The 19867-nt window shown below is 32.1% G+C and overlaps 1 protein-coding gene across 4 annotated transcripts in view; it reads right to left on the bottom strand.

Annotated features, from left to right (window-relative positions):
- The window catches only part of LOC122627684 (kielin/chordin-like protein), a 307939-nt gene that overhangs the window by 171359 nt on the left and 116713 nt on the right, over positions 1 to 19867 (bottom strand). The window contains exons 1-2 of one of the 4 annotated variants that reach the window (XM_043809013.1): positions 10808 to 11472; positions 10614 to 10705 (exon numbers count right to left, since the gene is read on the bottom strand). The exons of 2 other annotated variants lie outside the window; for them this stretch is intronic. In XM_043809013.1, coding sequence (XP_043664948.1) covers positions 10614 to 10701 — 88 coding nt within the window. In that variant the 5' untranslated portion in view covers positions 10702 to 10705; positions 10808 to 11472. Of the gene's footprint in view, positions 1 to 10613; positions 11473 to 19867 lie in introns of those variants that run through there. One more of the 4 variants, XM_043809012.1, reaches the window with a different exon arrangement.

Here is a 19867-nt window from a genome sequence, read left to right as displayed (position 1 = left end):
ACTCTAAACTCACGAAAACGCTAGAGAAAACACAAATAACGTTCGGACAAAGTTCCAAAAAGAAGTTAAACACGACGAGAGTATTCCTGATGTGTTTAGAATTAAACACAGTAAGAGAATTCTCGATGCGTTTAGAATTAAACGCAGCAAGAATAGTCTGAGAATTCTTACAGTAGTCAAACTATTATAGTATGAACTTGGCGGAGATCCTTGTCGATATTGATTCGAGTCAGATTATAATAATCCCTAAATACTCAAAAAAAAAAAAAAAGAAAAGAAAAAGAAAAAGAAAAAGAAAAAAAAACAATAATAACAATAACAATAGTAATAATGAATTATATAAGATTATACCAAGAGTTCGATCGTTCGTTTAATGAAGTAAGCAATACGCGACGTCCATTAAGAAAAGACTGGCGAGAAGTAATTGCTCGTTTCGAGTGGTGCCTTTAAAATGTGACGTTGATTGAGTCAACAATACCGTTCGTCTGGAGGCCGATTCGAGGCAACATCAGAACAGCAACAGCTTTCTTATTTATGGCTCTCACGAACACCAAAAGAGAGAGAGAGAGAGAGAGACAAAGAGAGAGAACAAACAGTAAAACGGTGACCAAATACAGAGAAATTTCAATTAACGCTCATACGGTTGCTTTCTCGTAACAGAGGAAGGAAACTCGACGTAGTCTCTTTAACAGATAATCGGTCCTATTCTCTTAGCTTTCGCGAACCGATGAAATTTCAAACTAATACGCTCTTCAACCACGTTCAAATCGTTTCGGTTTCCTGAGAAATACGCGAAATTAGACAGTTATACTAGTTATTACGCTTGTGTATCACACGTTATCTCTGTCTTTCTTTCTCTCCGTCTAAGTAAAGTTTATCGTTCGTTCTTTCACGTTATCTTTCTACGCGTATCGATCATCTATTTCTCTTCTCTATCACGCGTTTTATTCTTTCTCTTTTCTTGATTCTCTTTTATATCGTTTCTTTTTTTTTTTTTTTTTTTTTTTTAATAATTTTACTACTACAATTAACTACTTTATCACATTTTATCTTCTTCTTTAATAATTTGCAAGTCTTCAATTTTTTTTCTTCTTGATTTTTTCCTTCGATTTGTGTTTTCTTTTTTTCTTTCTTTCTTTCTTTCATTCTTATTTCTTCAATTCTTACTCTTATCTTTTTCTTAGTTCGATGGGAATAATAAATCTTGGAACGCTAACGAGGAGAGCACCAGTTTCCACTGTCGTCTCTTCTACTCGACCGTGAGATTCCGAGATAAATTTGGCGAGATCGTTAGCCGCGAGTGGTACCAGACGAAAGAAGGACCAAAAGTTTCTTAGGTTGTGACGAGAAAAGTCCAGCGTCACACCGGTAATAGTGCAAGTATGCCAACAGCTTTTCGCGTGCTCGAAAATTACAGGAAACGATAAAATACTTCGCGGAAAGTCCAATCGAACTTTTCTACGATTTTACACGATTTCTCATGACTCGTCGTGTGTGTATCTCTCTCTCTCTCTCTCCTTCTATATATGAGCACTTCTTTTTTTTCTCCTACTTCTCTCTCTCTCTCTCTCTCTCTCTCACTCTCTATATATGAACACTCCTTTTTTTTCTTCTACTTCTCTCTATCTCTCTCTCTCTATCTCTATCTCTATCTCTATTTCTCTCTCTCTCTCTCTCTCTCTCTCTCTCTCTCTCTTTCCTTCTCTCTTTCAATCTTTCTCTATGACCTTCTTGAAAAAGTTTCGCGTTTCGAACGAAATCCACTTCTCACGTAGCCCAAGGCACCTCGTTTCTCGTTGGGCACATTTTTCATCTTTTCCAAGCTACGTCCCACGACATGCCAACTCCCACCCAACCATTTCCTCCTACAGCCTACCACGTATATAAGATCTTTTTATTTTCATCTTAAATTGATTCACGACTTTCTTCTCTATCTTTGGCTCTTACAATACTTCGGGAAAAGTTTCGGTTTCTCTTAAAAAGTGAATTATAGAGTGTCTAAGCGTTATAAGTCATACACCTTACCCCAATTTTGATTTCAATTTTCTCATCGTTCGTAAGTATTATATCATACTTACTTACGTCTGTCCATCTACGTTCGTTTGATTATTTTTTTTATTTTATTTTAGTTTATTTGATTCCATTGTTTTTTCTTCCCCTTCTTTTTTCTTTTACGTAACTTACGATAAGGATATAAACGAGCCTTCGTCGTCGTCGTCGTCGTCGTCGTCGTCGTCGTCGTCGTCGTTGTCGTTGTCGTTCTTTTCGCTTTGTCCTTTTTCTCCGTTTCCTCGTTTTCTTTTCTCATTTGCGATTCCCTTGGCATCCCTACCGCGCTTTCATCGATCGTAATGATCGTTTCGTAAGCAGAATAAATTTCTCGTGAGAATACAATGCCGATTTGGATTATATTCGAGAAATTGATCTATTCTACGTTCGTTACGTTTACGTTTACGTTACAACCGAATAATCGTTTACGATACGTTAACCAGAAAGAGAAATTTATTCGAAACGAAAATGTATTCGACGTTCAAACAAAATTAGATTCTTGTCTCTATCATTTCAAACGATATCAATGAAATATCGACGCGATCGAATTTACAATGACCAAATGATAAGAACGTTTATTATCGAAAATGAAAATTAATCGAAATTGTCGATCTTTTTCTCTTTTTCTTTTTTCTTTTTTCTTTTTTTTTTTTTTTTTTTGTTGTCGCAAAGAAAAAAGTGAAACCTAATTTTTTCTTGTGTCTAAAAAAAGGAAAGAAAAGAAGAAAAATTATCTAATTTAAATCATATAGTACAATTATTGTTATATTAAATAATATATGTATGTACGTGTACAATTATTATAATCTTTATTAAATAATTGTATACATACAATATATACTAAAATTAATTTTTATACATCAATATATACTAAAAATTTATTTTCTGTTCAAACAATGAAATAAAATGGATACATGCAGGCGAATGCGTTATTATAAAAATTATGTTTAGTTAAGAATGCTATTATTATAGAAAGTTCAACGTATAACGTGTTCTTTTCTCTCTCTCTTTCTCTCTCTTTCTCTTTCTTTCTCGAATGATCAACGAGAATCGACCTAGTGCAAGCAAAGTCGAGAAAAACAGGAAATCGATTGTAATATCGAATAAAATTCACTCGAGTTAGAATATCTGTCTTGCTTTGCTCTTTACGAAGACAAACGTATTATACATTCTCTGTATATTTCTGTTTTAACAAACGATAGGTAAAAATATGTATCAAGTCATCTGTAACCGAAGAAACAATAATCCAACAAACACTCGTACACATGTAGTACTACCGGTTGAATTGAATAGGACGATAACGATGGATAGACGTAGGCCTCGTGTAACATTAATACAGGAGATGACACACGTACAACGATCGTATTATTACCAACCAACGTTTCTATCTTGCTTCAAATGCAAAGTGTATCTATCGTCTGTCGCAACAAAGAGATGCAAAGACAACAACAAAAGAGTCTCTTATTCCATCGTCGATTCTTCACCCAAGTCGTTTTAATTTAAATCGAAAAAAAAAAGAATCCAAAACAACGAGATCTTTGTTATTCGTTTTTCTATCTTTAAAAATTTCGTTTTTTTTTCTTTTTTTTTTTTTTTTATCTTTCGTACTAAGTTAATCACTGGCACAATGGTGTATATATATATATATATATATTTTTTTTTTTTGCTTGGATCAACTCTTATATTAATACTTTTTATTCAGTTAATAACATCGATCAGATATGATAGAATTTCATTTAAAAATGATTACTTTCTAGGTATAAATTGCGTACACGTATATACATATATCGAATTATGCCAAATCAAATTGAAAGTGAACCGAGAAATAAACAAAGAAAATAATTACAGTACAAAGGGCTAATAACGAAATGTCATTGTGACGTACACGTCGTTTATTCCTATGGGAATAAATAAAATTCTCAACTTCGTTTACAATTCAATCCTCGATGTACATACGTATATACGTACATACATACGCGTATAAGTTCGTAATATACAATTATAATATTTGTGTATGCGTGTGTACTAATTACGGTATATTAATATCATGTACACGTGTAGTACACCAAGTTACAATAATACAGTTAAACATATATGTATATAACGAAAAAGTTTATTTAATAGCTATAATTATACTATAAGATTTATATTATATTATATCTATAGATTAATTGAATAATAATATTAATATCTATAGATCTGTATCATATTTATAAGATTTATATAATCATTTTTCTTTTGCTTTTTTTTTTATTTCTCTGATAGTAATAAATCATTAATTACTGATAATCATTTATTCCTCTATATTTAATAATCATACGAATTAAAGTAAAATCATTTTCACTTTCTTCAAATTTCCATTCTAATAATATTTACTACGAGATGATCGATACAATATAAAAAAAAATTATTTAAAAAGATATAACTTCCACATGTACTCTCTCTCTCTCTCTCTCTCTCTCTCTCTCTCTCTCTCTCTCTCTCTTATCAACAAAAAAATTTTGTTTTCATTTCTCTGATAGTAATAAATCATTAATTACTAATAATTATTTATTCCTCTATATTTAATAATCATACGAATTAACGAATTAAAGTAAAATCATTTTCGCTTTCTTCGAATTTCCATCCTATTAATATTATTTATGATGATCGATACGAGAAAAAAAATATCTAAGAAGATATAACTTCCATATTTATTCTCTCTCTCTCCCTCTTTCTAATTAAAAAAAAAAAAAAAAAAAGAAAAAAAGAAGAAAAAGAGAAAATAATTAATGATCCGAAAGAAACGAGACAGAAGTTAGAAGATACCGGTTAACGAAGGTGGAAGGAGAAATTCTGAGAAGTCGTGAACAAGTCGCGAGTTTGCATTTCGTTGGCAGGAGTCTTACTTCCCTTTCTTTCTCTCTCTCTCTCTCTTTTTCTCTCTTTCTTTCTTCCTCCCTTGATTTCTCGCGTTTCACATCGTAAACCTTCTTCTTCTATGCTTTTGCAGAGCACGGCGAAATCCGATATGACGGACTTATCGGCTCTGTTATAAGTCATCGTAAAGACTACGGACTTTGTTCGTTATCTCTTTCTCTTTCTCCTTCTCTCTCTCTCTCTCTCTCTCTCTCTCTCTCTCTCTCTCTCTCTCTCTTTCTTTCTATTTCTGTTCTTTGCAAAGCACAGCTTTTCTTGGCTTTTTTCAGGGACGTTCGAAGAGAACGTTCGAGGACGAATGCCTTGTCAAAAGATGAGAAGCAACCCTCGGAAAGTAGAGTTTGCGTGGGATACGCGGGTAAGCGGACGGGTAGGGTGAATGAGTGGTGAAAAGAGGGTGGTAGGTGAGGGCTGAGTAAATGATGGGGAAGTTATAAAGACAAAGGAAATGCAAGTAGTATTAATGGAATACTACTTATCTCCGTGTAATGAGAAATACGAACTGGTCTCATATAAATTTACTAGGTTTGGAGGTACCTTTTGTTATACCCATCGGTCGTTCGTGCGAAATCCGATTATCCTTCTTACTGCTTCTAGTTGACTAGCTGATTACATAGTTAAAAAAAAAAATATATATATATATATATGTATGTATGTATTATATATATTATATATATGGTGTGTGTATTATATACGTGTATGTTCATATATACGTGTATCTACTTTTCTTCCCCCGCGATCAAACGGAACGATCGTATTTGACTCGATTTTCACAACGACGAAAATATCGTAATTTATTGTCGAAATTAAAACGAATTTCAACGTGGAGTTCCATTTTTGTTTTCTTTCCGACTCAAAAAAAAAAAAAAATATATATTCAATCGTATCAATTAAAAACAAATCTTCTCGGCCTTCTCTCTCTTTCTCTCTCTCTCTCTCTCTTTCTATCGCGAATAGATTGTTTGGACTTCCTAGAGGAAAGAGAGTGAAATAAAATATAAATAAATAAATAAAAGGGACAAAAAAATATTATAATCGATTCGATTCGACAGAAAATATTGTTACACGAGAGAATAGAGAGAGCGAGGACAAATTGTTCGTTTCGTGGAATTGAAAAAATGGAATAAAATAAAAAAAAAAAAATAAAAAAAAAAAAAGAAGAGAAAGAAAATAGAAAAAGGGAAAAAGTAGTATGAAAAATGTTTCAAGGTTTGTATTCGAATTCTCCTACGGACTTCCGTAGAAAAAGACACTTTGTGGAAGAATGGCGAGCTCTGACGAGGCTTGTTCACGACAGATCTTCGATTATATCGGCCGTTTTGTCCCGTTGCTTTCAAAGAAAACTTTCTTCTTTTCGATTGAACAAGGAAAGACGGAAAAGCGTCCCTTTTGTTTGTCCACTCTTAGAGCGTTTGAGATTTCTCGCTTGAAGCTTCCTATCGAAACAATCGGAAACACTAAAAATGCATTTTCTCTCTCTCTCTCTCTCTCTCTCTCTCTCTCTCTCTCTCTCTCTCTCTCTCTCTCTCTCTCTTTCTATTTCTTCTAAAACACTTTATTTCGTAAACATTGATATTAAAAATTGACATCCAAAACAATACGAATGATAATAAAAATTCGTACAATATACGTTCATACATTGATAAGTATTTATTGATAAATAATTCATACATTGATAAATAATTCTATTTCTCCTTCTTCGAAAATACTTAAAACTCTTAAACATTAATATCTAAAATTGACGATCACGTTAGTAATGATAATAATAAAAATAATTTTCAATATTAAATTTAATATTAAAGTTGATTATTGGATCGATTGATATTGTCGTTTTCTATTTCGAAACTTTCCGATCGAATCTATCGCAATGAGAATACGTTCTCTGTTTCTTTTTTTTTTTTTTTTCAAAGGTATTTAATTTTGTGAACATTAGTTTGGTTAACAATAAAAATCTTTTTGACTCAGAAATAATCGATTTTTATTGATTTCAACATCAAAAGAAAATTATAATGAACTGTAAAACTCATTTTTGAACTCTTGTTCATAAAATATAGAAAATTTCAAGTTTAGAGAGTAAATTGACAAAACTTGTCAGAGGAATTCGCCGAATAATTTTTATCGATATTTTATTTTATTTTTAATGAAGAAAATAACAAATAATTTTATTATCGTTTCCACAGCGTTACGTTACGATTGCGTTACGTTGCACGTATAACGAATGAACGCTAATAAGTAAATAAGTTTTCTGTCCTCTTAGGAAATTAAAACGGATTTGATTATTTTTATTAAAGAAAACATTTCTGAAAGTATATTATTTGTTTGAAAAATGTTATATTATCAAGTATATACCAACAAATTAATAAATTAACTATAACGATAGAAATAGTGTTAGTTGTTTAATTCTTTTATACTTTAACGGATATTCTTTTTCTCAATAGCAAAGAATGCGCTTAAAGGGAATTTACGAAGCATAGAGAGTGCTTCGCATAATTCCGTAAAGTTAATTAACAGGGAACTCGTTTGGAATGTTCGATGCATCGAATGGCACGTAGCAGCTTAGGAAACAATTTCAATAATCACGTTTAAGATCATTGTTTGAGGATCAATCGTGCTTTATCGAAAGTTTTGTTAATGTTCAAAACAATAATCGATTTGTCCTTCGACTTTATCCTACATCGTTTAAGTAGTGCTTCCTTTGATCTATAAAGGAAAACCTTATAAACGGTTTAATTATCGAAGTCTCGAACAAAAAAGAAATCGATTTTATCAACTATGTACTACTACTACTACTACTACTATTATTATTATTATTATTATTATTATTATTATTATTATTATTATTATTATTATTATCATCATTATTACTGTTACTGTTAATATTACTATTACTATTAAGAATATTAAGAATCCAAGCAACCCTCCTATAACACCGTACTTTAATTATAAAAGTACGGTTAATAACACAGTAAAAAAAGAAAAAAACGAAATACTCTACTATAATAGAGTAGTTTGAAAATACGGTTTTAATATAAGCACAGTATACAAATTTGTACGTGAATATAAGATAAATAGATTTATTTATTAACTTATTTAATAATAAAGTAAGATAATATTTATTATTATGTTATATATTAATAAAGTAAGATAGTATTTATTATTATTAAAATGAAACAATTTAAATCAATAGTACTCAATAGTACTCGATTTCGATAACATTTATGATGATATTTAGAAAACTATTTGATTAATCGAATTTGAAAATTTTTTATCTGAATATTATTTGTAAATTTTTTATCTAATAATATTTTATTAAAATTTTAACATTGATCAATGTGTATTATTACTTAAATCATTCGAAAATTCTCGATCGCAAATAATCTTTCGTTTAAGGATGTCGAATTTCATATGAAACGAAATACCGAACATTCGTATATTTCTCGAGTATCTTATATCATGATTTTCATATAAAACAGAAAATATTTATTCAATTTATATTCGCAGTTTCTTATAACATGATTTTGATATAACACGATATCACGAATTTAATCGTGTTATAGGAACGTTTCCCAGTATCACCTGACATTACTTCGAAAGTTTTCGTTAACTAATTAGATAATATTCCGAGGTTACACAACAACAACGACAACAATAACAATAACAATAACAATAACAATAACAATAACAATAACAAAAACAACAACGATAACGAAAATAACAAAAATAAACTAAAATAGAGAAAAGAAGAAAGAAGATGAAAAAAAGATAAGAAAAAAGCAAAAAAGAAGAAAAAGAAAGAAAGAGAGAGAGAGAGAGAGAGAGAGAGAGAGAGAGTTGATACGAAAATCGAGGAAAACGTTTTTATCCAACTAACATGTTTCGTACCGTCCATCGCCTAGCGACCTAGTTTATTTGATCTGTGAGTAATCCGTCACGGGTGTGAGCGTAGAAACATTTTATTACATAACGTAACCTAGAAAAGAAAAAAAAAGAGGAGGAAGAAAAAAAAAGAAGAAAAAGAGAGAAAAAGAGAGAGAGAGAGAGAGAGAGAGAGAGGACGCGTGCACGATGCAAAGTCATGTCAAGTCAGTATTACTATTTTTAACTTGGTAGGGAAGAAATTTTTTTTTATCGATAACCTTCGATACTTCCAAGATATTCTCTCTCTCTCTCTCTCTCTCTCTCTCTCTCTCTTTCTCTTTCTCTCTCTTTCTCTTTCTTTCCCTTCTGTAAACGTTATCGAGAGAATAAAAGTAAAAAAAATAATAAATTTTCGATATATCGACTTTTCCCTTTTCGAAAAAGCTTTCAAATCCTACCTCAACGAAGAGCAATCGTTAGGATAAATTTTCTAAACTGTTTGAAGGATAAACGCCGAAGAGAGAGAGAGAGAGAGGGGTGGGGGTAGGAAGAGCGTGAAAATTCTCTCTTCGAAAAAGAGCTTGCGTTGTACCTTTTACTGGCGTAGCTAATGGATAAACTTTCTAAATGACCTTCGCGTTTTCGGTTACGAACCGTGTTACCCTCGTAAAAGCATATACGATGTGATCTAAAGAATGCAAGATGGATATTTGTAATTTATGTAAAAAGCTTATATAATATTTGTGCCGGTGAATATGTCGTTAGTAAACTTTTATCCAAAGTGTAGATAACGATGGTATATGTAGATATGTACATTGATACTCAAGATGGTTCGATTATTTAATCTTAACAAATGAGTCTTTTTAAAAGTCAAACGAAATTAGATTTAATAAAATAGATTTAATCAATTTCTAAATGTTAATAATTATGTTTCTTTCTTTCTTTTCTTTTTCCTTTTTCTTTTTTTTTTTTTGGTTTTAATTCACTTTGGTTTCTAAGAGTAAGTGCATATGTTCTTTACGCAAGTTTCGTTCGAATTTAATTTTCTTTCTTTCTCTTTCTCTCTCTCTATCTATCTCTGTCTTTCTTTCTTTGTTTCTTTTACATACGTAAACGAATAAAATTACATATGACATAATCGTAAGGAAAAGTTGAGTCATGATTTATCAACTTACATTGGTCGAAACCGATAAAGTCGAACAAGATTGCCGTTTTTAAATTTCGAAAGGAACGAACAAAAAATAAAGATAAAGAAAAATAAAAGTCAAATAAAATAAGAAGACAGAGAATTAAGACCGCAAAATCGTTCAGGCAACTGACCGCAGGAATGCAAAACAATAAGAATAGTATGGTGAAACGAGCATACTATCGATGCTGCGTTACTATAATAAGAATAAGAAAGAAAGAGAGTAAGAGTGAGTGAGAAAGAGAGATAGCTCGCAATAGAGACAAAACAATGCTTACATCTATGTATGTATGTTGTATATACGTATGTATCTACGATGAATGTATGTATGTACATACAGGTATGTATACACGTACAAAAAAGCTTGTTAACCAGGATGCTTAAGAGTCTCTTAACGTTGTCTAATTATTTTTCTTAGGTTCTTGTTAGACGTCTAATAGGACGTAACGCATAAGTCAAAGTACTTCCTGGTGTTGTCCAATTAGATTAGAAAAAGAATGAGAGAGAGAGAGATAGAGAGAGAGAGAGAAACAGAGAGAGAGATAGAGATAGGCAGATAATTAAAAGATCATTGAACGATAGGGAATTAAAATGGACTTACCGATCGCACAGTAGAGTAGTAGAAACGCTGAGGCTGCTCGAGTGGCTCTCATGGTGAACAACGTTGCTTTCTTTCCTCCTTTCGACATATTTTTACGACGAAAAACAGTAGAAAGTAAAGGTAGAAAAGGTCCTTTCTACGGGCGCCTCATAATCTTCCTTGCCCGATGCTTTCTTATATGTTTCTTCTTTTACCTCTTTATTTTCTCTCCTTTTCTTTCTTTCTCGAGCGTCTTTCAGCGGACCGCCATTATGCTTTCATATGACGACGGTGTTAATTAACGCTCTTTCACACCGACGCCACACACGTGGTTGTTAATAACTTCGTTCGACGCGTTTGCTTTAGAGACCACCGTCTTCTTTTTCTTTTACTCTTTCTCTCTCTCTCTCTCTCTCTCTCTTTCTCTCTCTCTCTATCTGAGAGAGAGAGAGCGTTACTTTACGATCGGAGTCTTCCTCCTTTTTCGATCGTTAAATGCATACCTCGATATTCTCTTTTCTCTTCGCAATAACGTCTTCTTTAAAGATCTTTCAACAACGTTGATCAGATTTTTCTTCTTTCATAAAGAGGAGATATACATATGTATGTATTTAGATGGATAGATAGATGTATAGATAGATAAATAGATATAGAGATAAATAGATAGATATATAGATACAAGATAGTAACAAGGAGTATAACTTGAATTTCCGACGTCTAATTAAGATGGAGGATGGTCGTCGATAATTGCTCCTCTTCGATGAAGAATTCTCTTCTTCCACTTCGTATCAGATGTTGTTATTACCTAACAAAGTTGAGGAAACAACGTCTAATAAATAGATCATGCTATGCTTATGCTACTTTTTTCTGCGTAGGCGTCGATATCGCCGGTTGTGACTTACTATTACGATATATACTAGTTACGAGAACTGGTAAGAGTTGGTCGATCAGCCGACCTGCTTTAGTCATCTCTCTCTTTACCACCTAGCAACTCCCTTTTTCAATGTCACCGAATAGATATCTTCGTCATAATAGAATCGCGGGATATATAAACGTGATTTCATTGTGAATTCAACGCGTTACGTCCTTCGTTCGCTTGGACAATCCATTGGAACGATGACGTGTCTAACGTTACGTTGTAATTAAAATCGATCATGCAAATCGTCGAAGGGATGAGAAACGTCATCTATAAATAATAAACCATTGAACGATCTTTACGCTATATGTTTAGAATGATTATGGATTTCTAATGATGATTGTTGTTATATATAGGTACGTTAACTTGGTAATTCTTAATTTAAACCATACAATCAAACGATCTTTATTATTATTGGATCTAGAAAATAATTCAATCTGTTTTATAATTTTCTTTTTGTCTTTTATTTTCCTCTACATTTTTTATTTGTATTTTCATTTATTTATTTATTTATTTATTTATTTTTTTTTTTGACTTCTTCATATCAGAATACTTTGAAGTATAAAAAGAAAGATCGTTTGAAATATAGTAGGAATATAAAAATTGTAAAGAAATATTAATACTTCTTACATTTATATCACTTGAAACTTCAACAAATCTTTGGTAATTCTCGATGGTTCTAATATTATATTAATTAAATAAGAAAATATTACTTTTTACAAGTTTTAATCCCCGATATCAAATCCTGATATCTTATCTATCGTCTAAAGCACTTTCGTATCGAAATCTTATTATATAGAAAATTCGAATAGTTGATCAAGAAAGGGAGTACCTTGAACGAGTCATTGAACGTCCAAGAGGAAACTAACAGAGTATGTAGCTATATCTAGGAAGTCTATTTACTATTATAACCGAAGTGGGACCCTATCATCGTATAAGAGAGAAAGAGAGACGGAGTTTAACTTTATGATCTGGCAGGTTATAGAGACACCTTTTAATCCCACCTACACAATGGCTACGATGACGTAGGCGGCCATGACTGCTCCTATAACGAGCCAACGTAGGAAACTCTATCGACTCGATCGAGTATCTCTTCTTCCCTTAGCTAAGATTATTCTAGGAATATGTTATTATACTTGGAACGAAATATTCTCTTTCTCTCTCTCTCTCTCTCTCTCTCTCTCTCTCTCTCTCTCTCTATCTATCTATCTCTATCTCTATTTAATGTATGTATGTATCTATCTATCTATCTATTTATCTCTCTTTCTTGATACAAGATCACGATGCTATATACTTATATGCCATCATGATACATCGATTTACCGATCGACTGACACAACGTAATTACTATAGCAAAGAAAATAGATGTTCCTATTCTTTATCGACATATATAATAGTTTCTTTTCTTTTTTTTTATATATATATATATATATCTTATTTATTTTGTTATTTTATTTTATTTTTTTTTGTTTTTAAGTAGACGCGAGAGAAAGATATTTTTGAAAGCGTTAACTTGATCATTCGAAATAATTCAGGTCGTTTCTTTTTTCTGTTTTGTTTTTGCTTTTGTTTTACTTTTTTTGTTTTCTTTCTTTTTTCTTTCTTTGTCTCTTTTTCTTTTTTTTTTTTTTCCTTTGATTTCCTCGTGAAAACTTCGACGAACTTCGTTAAACTTTCTAACAAATTTTTAAGCTTTCCCCCCTTTCTTTTTCTTTTTTTTTCTTTTTTTCCCGCGCTCCAAGTCACGTTTAAAATGTCAAAGATTATAAATACAAGTAACACCGAGTAACATAAACTCGTGTCTCGAAGTGTCTGCCGTTCACGAGAACGCACCTCGAACCGTCGTCGTCGTATCTTTTGTATCTGCGGTTTATCTTTATAACTTTTAAACGGACGTCAACAAGCAACACGCGATACACTGATGTAAAACGTGGCGTTCGTGTAATAATTCAAGTGCACGCCTTCGAAAGTGAAACACCTCGGGTTTATTATCACGTAACACAGCAAGCTGAAATTGGGTCATACCTATCAATCTCTTCCCTAGAGCAGCAAATGCCGAGAATAAGTAAGACACCAAGATCTAGAATACACTACGAAGATTTCTATAATTAATTAAGACGGATTTTACTCCATACCTTTACTTGGCAAAGTCACGTAAGCGATGTAAGCTTCTTAGCTATTAATCGTACCTATATATACATATAATATATATATATATATATATATATATATATATTTATTATGTTATAGATAGGTATATATATTGTATATATGTATATGATGTTGATGATGATGATGATGACGACGACGATGATATTTATATACAGGATATAAGAAAATAATAAAACAAAACTTCAGAAATGAATACATTATATATAAAGAAGAAAAAAAAAATAGGTTCTATCAACGTAGTTCCAAAAATACTGAATTGTTAATTTATAAAACTTTCAAGTATGATTTTAATATTTCAACTACGTTTATTTTATTCATTATTTAAATTAAATTAAATCCGAGATATTAGTTATATTATATTCAAACATGTAACCGTGTCTGAATTCTTTGTTATATCTCACATCTCTAACATCCTCAAATGAATTATCATGTTCGTAATCATAAATAAACGTATTTTGGAAGACATTTAAAATTCAATAAGACGACGATCTAAGACTTGAAGATAGACATTTTGAACGTTTTATTAAAAGAAATATCAATAGGTATATTTCCAAAAAATAGATATAATTGAATTAAGATCGTACTTGAATGTTTTATTACGTATTGTTAGAAATTTAGTGTTTTCGAATCCATGTTGACAAAAACTATTTTTTTTTTTTCTATAATAAATTTATTTCCGAAGATTGATCACATAGTTTTGTTACACCCTATGAATATATATATATGTATATACATATGATATATATAAGCTCAATTTATAATTTCCGAAGTTATAAAATTAGGCTGATTAATAAAGAAACGATCTTCTCATCGTAATAGTTCTTTTAATAATCAACTAAGAAACGTCACGATTATTATGACAGACAATAAATGATCTTCCTTATCTATGTTTCATTAAGAGATATCTTTTTGTTTTTCTTTTTCGTATGTATATATCTATATATATATATATATATATATATATAATTTAAAAATCATTTGATCTGAGAATAACTGTTAATTTAAGTGATGTCTATAATCTCGTTAGCCTTTAAATATCGTTTTTCTTACTTCAACGATAACAGATGCAGAAACGAACGATAAATTATATTGTGTAAATAATTGCATCGAAAGAAAAGTATTATAAGCTGTTTGTTTTATAAAACGAATCAATCTAGACACATCCATATGTCGTTTTATGAATTATTCATTACTGGTTTTCATGCTCGATAACATTTGTATTTACAAATCTTTCGAAGAAATGTATATATATATATATATATATGTATATTTTGCTTTCTTTCTTTCTTTCTTTTTTTTTTCAAATAATTTCTTTCTCCAATTTTGCATATTAGCCTGTCTAAATATGTTATTTCGAATAAAATTTAAACTGAAATAAGAAAATAATAGAGAAAAGAAAAGAAAAGAAACGAAACGAAACGTCTGCGTGAAACGACATTTATTTTCGAAAAAATCGAAGACTATGACATACCAAATATAAATTGGATATTTCGATGAATGAAATATGAAAGAACTGATAGAATCTTAAGAGTACAAATATTCAAGGATAATATTAAACGGGGTCAGTATGAAGGATTAATCTTCTTCGAATAATTATTTCGTTCTCGCCGAAAGAAATGAAAAATGAAGAAAGGAAAAAAAAGGAACAGAAGAAGAAAAAGAAAAAAAGAAAAAAGAAAAAGAAGAAGAAGAAAAAAAAAACAATAAAAGTAAAGGACGTAACTGGAACACGATGATGTGATCAACGACCGGTTTACATGCGGTCGATTGATTCTCAAAAGAATAAGACGTCAAAAGTATATCCGTGAAAAAGAAAAGAGCAAAAAAATAAAAAGAAAAAGAGGGAGAGAGAGAGAGAGAGAGAGAGAATTTTCAATGATAACAAATAATTCGCGTGGGAGCATAAGACCCATCGTTCTTTTGAGTAGACAGAACGTCGAGACTCTTTTGAAGTTGTTCTGTAGAGAGAGAAAGAGAGAGAGAGAGAGAGAGAGAGAGAGAGAGAGAGAAAGAGAGAGAGGGAGAAAGAAAAAAAGAAAGAGAGAAAGAAAGAAACACCTGTAAGTGCAATCGCGGAAGTAGTCGTGGTAAATACTCGGGTAGTCATTAATCAAGCACCAGGACGTCTCTCCGAACTACGATGCAAATGAGGTCGTGCGTTGTGTTTCGAGAGACGGATCGGACGGTCGCACGAGCGCGAGCTCGATCGCGGTAAATTCAAATTCTTTTCTTTCCTTTCTTCTTCTTCTTCTTTTTCTTTCATTTTTTTCCTCTTTCTTTATTCTCTTCGATCGATCGCAAAAGGAAACTCTTTTCATTTCGAATTTCGAAGCGAAATATGTAAAAAAAAAAGAAAGATCGTATTCCTTTAGCGTGACTTTCATGTTCCTTTTTATTACGAAAAAAAAAAAAAAAAAAAAAAGAGAGAAAGAAACAGTAAATAAATGAGTAAGTAAATAAATAAAAGAATCGAATCATTCGTATAATCTGTACGAGTTAACCGTATGTTCCTATTAACGTATTCAGAACGAATAGAAAAGTGTTTGTTCACGTGACTTATCGTATTAAACAAACGTATATCGCCCACATTTCTGCTTTCTATTTCTAGGAAATAAATTATTGCCGTTGAAAAGTGCGGAGGTAGACGGACTATCGCGATATCACTAAGGGAAGAGATTTCATTCGAGATTGAAATCGATTTTCAAAAGTTCCAGAATATTGCGAAGACAAATTTCTCTCTCTCTCTCTCTCTCTCTCTCTCTCTCCTTTTCTCCCTTTCTATCTGTCTCTCTCTCTCTCTCTTTCTGTGTCTCTCTTCCTCTCTTATACACGTTCAAATTCTATCGTCGAGACGTAATCAGGATTGATTTCCTAAGCGATTACTGAAATTCCAAGCATGGTACTGGACTTCGATTTGGAGAGAGGAAGTCGCCGAGAATATCGTTACCAAATTCGTCGAATTCCCAGAGAATTTTAAGTGGAGGCTATTAGAGAGACCAACTGAACATTACACGTTACTTCGTGTGTGTACACGCGTGTGTGTCTCTTTCTGTGTGAATGTGTATACTTTCGTGTGTGTACTATGCGGGTTACCTTTTATAAACGAAAAAAACGAACTTAGAACGCTACACTCCCTATCGCTTTTACATTCACCCTGTTATTTTCTAACAAAGATACGTATCGTGCATGATACGTGCGTTCGTTCGACATCTCTAGATTAGAGAGTTCTAGAATGTATACGAAAACAAGAATAATCGTTTAGACGATGAAAGTTTCGTCATTTTCGTTGATTTTCTTTTTCGTTATTTCGATGGGAATAAAATGATTTATCGATGAAGACGGAGGTAGAATGATGGAGCGAGATTTATGTACATTGTCTTGTTCATTTTATCTCGTGGAAGAATACAGAGAGAGAGAGAGAGAGAGAGAGAGAGGGAGAGAGAGAGAGAGAGAAGCATCTAAGAAGTTAGAGGTACCAAGTTGAGAACCATGTATCTATCTACATAGGTATATGTATAATGACTCTCTCTCTCTCTCTCTCTTTGTGTATCTATCTCATCTCTATCTTTCTTTCTTTCTTTCTTTCTTTCTTTCTTTCTTTCTCGAAGTAACGTAATAATTGCAGGTAATAAATCACTTTGATATTTAATATTATTACCGGTGTATATCATCTCCTTGATACTCCTTAGTTAACTAGCCGCACATGTTTTGCTGCTGTGACGTTAAAGGATCTCTAATAACGAGTCGAGCATACTAGAAATCGTCTAATAATTCAAGGATTCTCGCTGGCCTTCTTGTTATCGAACTTACAAAGAGAAAATGCGAAAGCATACATACATACATACATACATAGATTCATACATACATACATACATACACTTACCCTTGCCCCACACACATACGTATGTATATATGTAAATATACATATATATATATATATATATATATATATATATACTCCCTTACTCGAGAATACTGAAATAGTTTGAATAGTTCAAAGTAACACTTATCATAGTGGAGTATTCGATATCTTCACGGATAATTAGAAGATCTCCAAATAGTTATCTACTCTACGAAAATTTCATCTTCACTTGAGAATTTAATAGCACTAGAAATTTAGGTACTAGTTCCATTAGAAACTTATAATAATGATTTAAGAACAGGGTAATCCTCATCGAACGATTCTAAGCGATTCACGATCCTTCAATAAAATTTATTATTCGAATCAACTTTTACATAATCGTAAGAATATTTCAAACGTATTGAATTATCAAACATTATTATACCATATAAATTTTTCACGATATTTCACTTTGACGATCGAGTTTCGTGTAAACGAATTTCATCGATTCGAATTTCATTAATTCCATTCGATTATTTGCAAAAGTTCGATGCGGTGACCAAACAAAAGGAGAAGAAAGAAGAGCAAAGAAGAAATTTAACAAAAGTTAAACAAAAAAAGAAAAAGAATGAAAATAAAAATAACCAAAAGTGAAATTAGCAGTTGAAACAAACAAAAAATAAAACAGAGAAAGAAAGAGAAAAAGAACGAAAGAGAGAGAGAAAGAGAGAGAGAGAGAGAGAGAGAGAGAGAGAGAGAGAGAGAGAGAGAAAGGTAAAATAGTAAAATAGAAAATGGAAAAATGTCGTGTAAACACGGAGCTTTAACGTACTTACTTACTCCGTGATGATAAAATCGTGATGATTCAGTATATGAAAAGAAGTGCAGAGGAACGTAACGCGATATTAAGACGGGACTACCTTCGTTCGTTATAATAACAATAATTTTTCCGGTTTCTCTCGTATAACGCGAGAGAGTTAATCGCGCGAGGAAAGCTACGGGAGAAAAATAAAAAAGCCGAGCAATTTATTCCGATCGTAAATTCATTCGTTGCTCGTATAAAAGTCCGAACGGAGGAATGCGATACGTAGTAGTATTTTTTTTCGCTTTCTCTCTTTCTCTCCCTCTCTCTCTCTCTCTCTCTCTCTCTTTTTTTTCCTCGCTTTACCCTCTTTTTCGAGGCACGAAAATGAAGCGAATGAAATGAGCGAGCTATCTCTCTCTCTCTCTTTCTCTCTTTCTCTCTTACTCTTTCTGGTTGAGGCCACCTAGTCGAGTTTGCTGCTTCTCTGACATCACCACCCGTATTACGTTGGCTTACACAAACTCTCTCTCTCCCTCTCTCTCTCTCTCTCTATCTATCTATCTATTTATCTATCTATCTATTTATCTATCTATCTATCTATCTATCTTTTTCACTCGTTCGCAACATCCCACACAGTAGAGCTTGCACTCGTTCCAGTGCATAAACGCACGTGTTTCTTTCGTGTTTTTGAACGTTCCACCTCGAAGATCGAAAGACGAAAAGAAATCTCAAAAGTCAAGAACGAAATAACGAAGATCGAGAGAGACAGAGGGAAAAAGAGAAAAAAGAGAGAAAAAGAGAGAAAAAGAGAGAGAGAGGGAGAAAGGAAGAATAGTTATGCTTCTTGAATTCCATCGTGTAATGGCCAGTAAAGAAACGTGCACACCATTATGGGAGGTTAATGATTCCATGGCGAGGACATATTGATCAGTGAGTGGGGACCGTATCGCGAAGGGAGAGTGCTCTCATTGAAATGATATGACTCTCCTTTAGGATGGTTGATAAAACGAATAGAGGTTTTAGCGACAATGAGACTCCGGTAAGTGCTCGAATCGAACGTAGGAATTTATGATAAGTACGACGGAACGAAATTTCACCGAGAATGTGCATCCTCAAGCTTTTTATTTTTCTTTTTTTATTTTTTTAATTTCATTTCTGTTCTTTTCTTTTTTTTTTTTTTTTTGTTTTCTTTTTCATCGAGAAGATATTAAAGTAGACGTTAATTAGATTGTGTTGTATGTTATCAATCATGATTCCCGTTTCGTACGATAAAAGAATAATTTTGCTTTTCTACCATCGATCGTCACGTTATGACGAATAATAACAAACGATGAAATTTCTAATAATCATTGATTTTACTAAAGGTTACATGTATATATCCACGAATGGAAGTGTTCTCTGTGTAATTACGTGTTATCGCAAGCAGTATTAAAAGAAAAAAGAAAGGAAAGAACAAAAGATCGAAATAGAAGAAAAGAAACAAGATTCCATGCTACGATCGCGAATGAAAAAAAAGAATCGGACGAATGAAGAAGAAGAAG

The sequence above is a fragment of the Vespula pensylvanica genome, chromosome 3 (genome assembly GCF_014466175.1).
Source record: "Vespula pensylvanica isolate Volc-1 chromosome 3, ASM1446617v1, whole genome shotgun sequence".
NCBI lineage: Eukaryota > Metazoa > Arthropoda > Insecta > Hymenoptera > Vespidae > Vespula > Vespula pensylvanica.
This window is presented reverse-complemented; position numbering and strand designations above follow the sequence as displayed.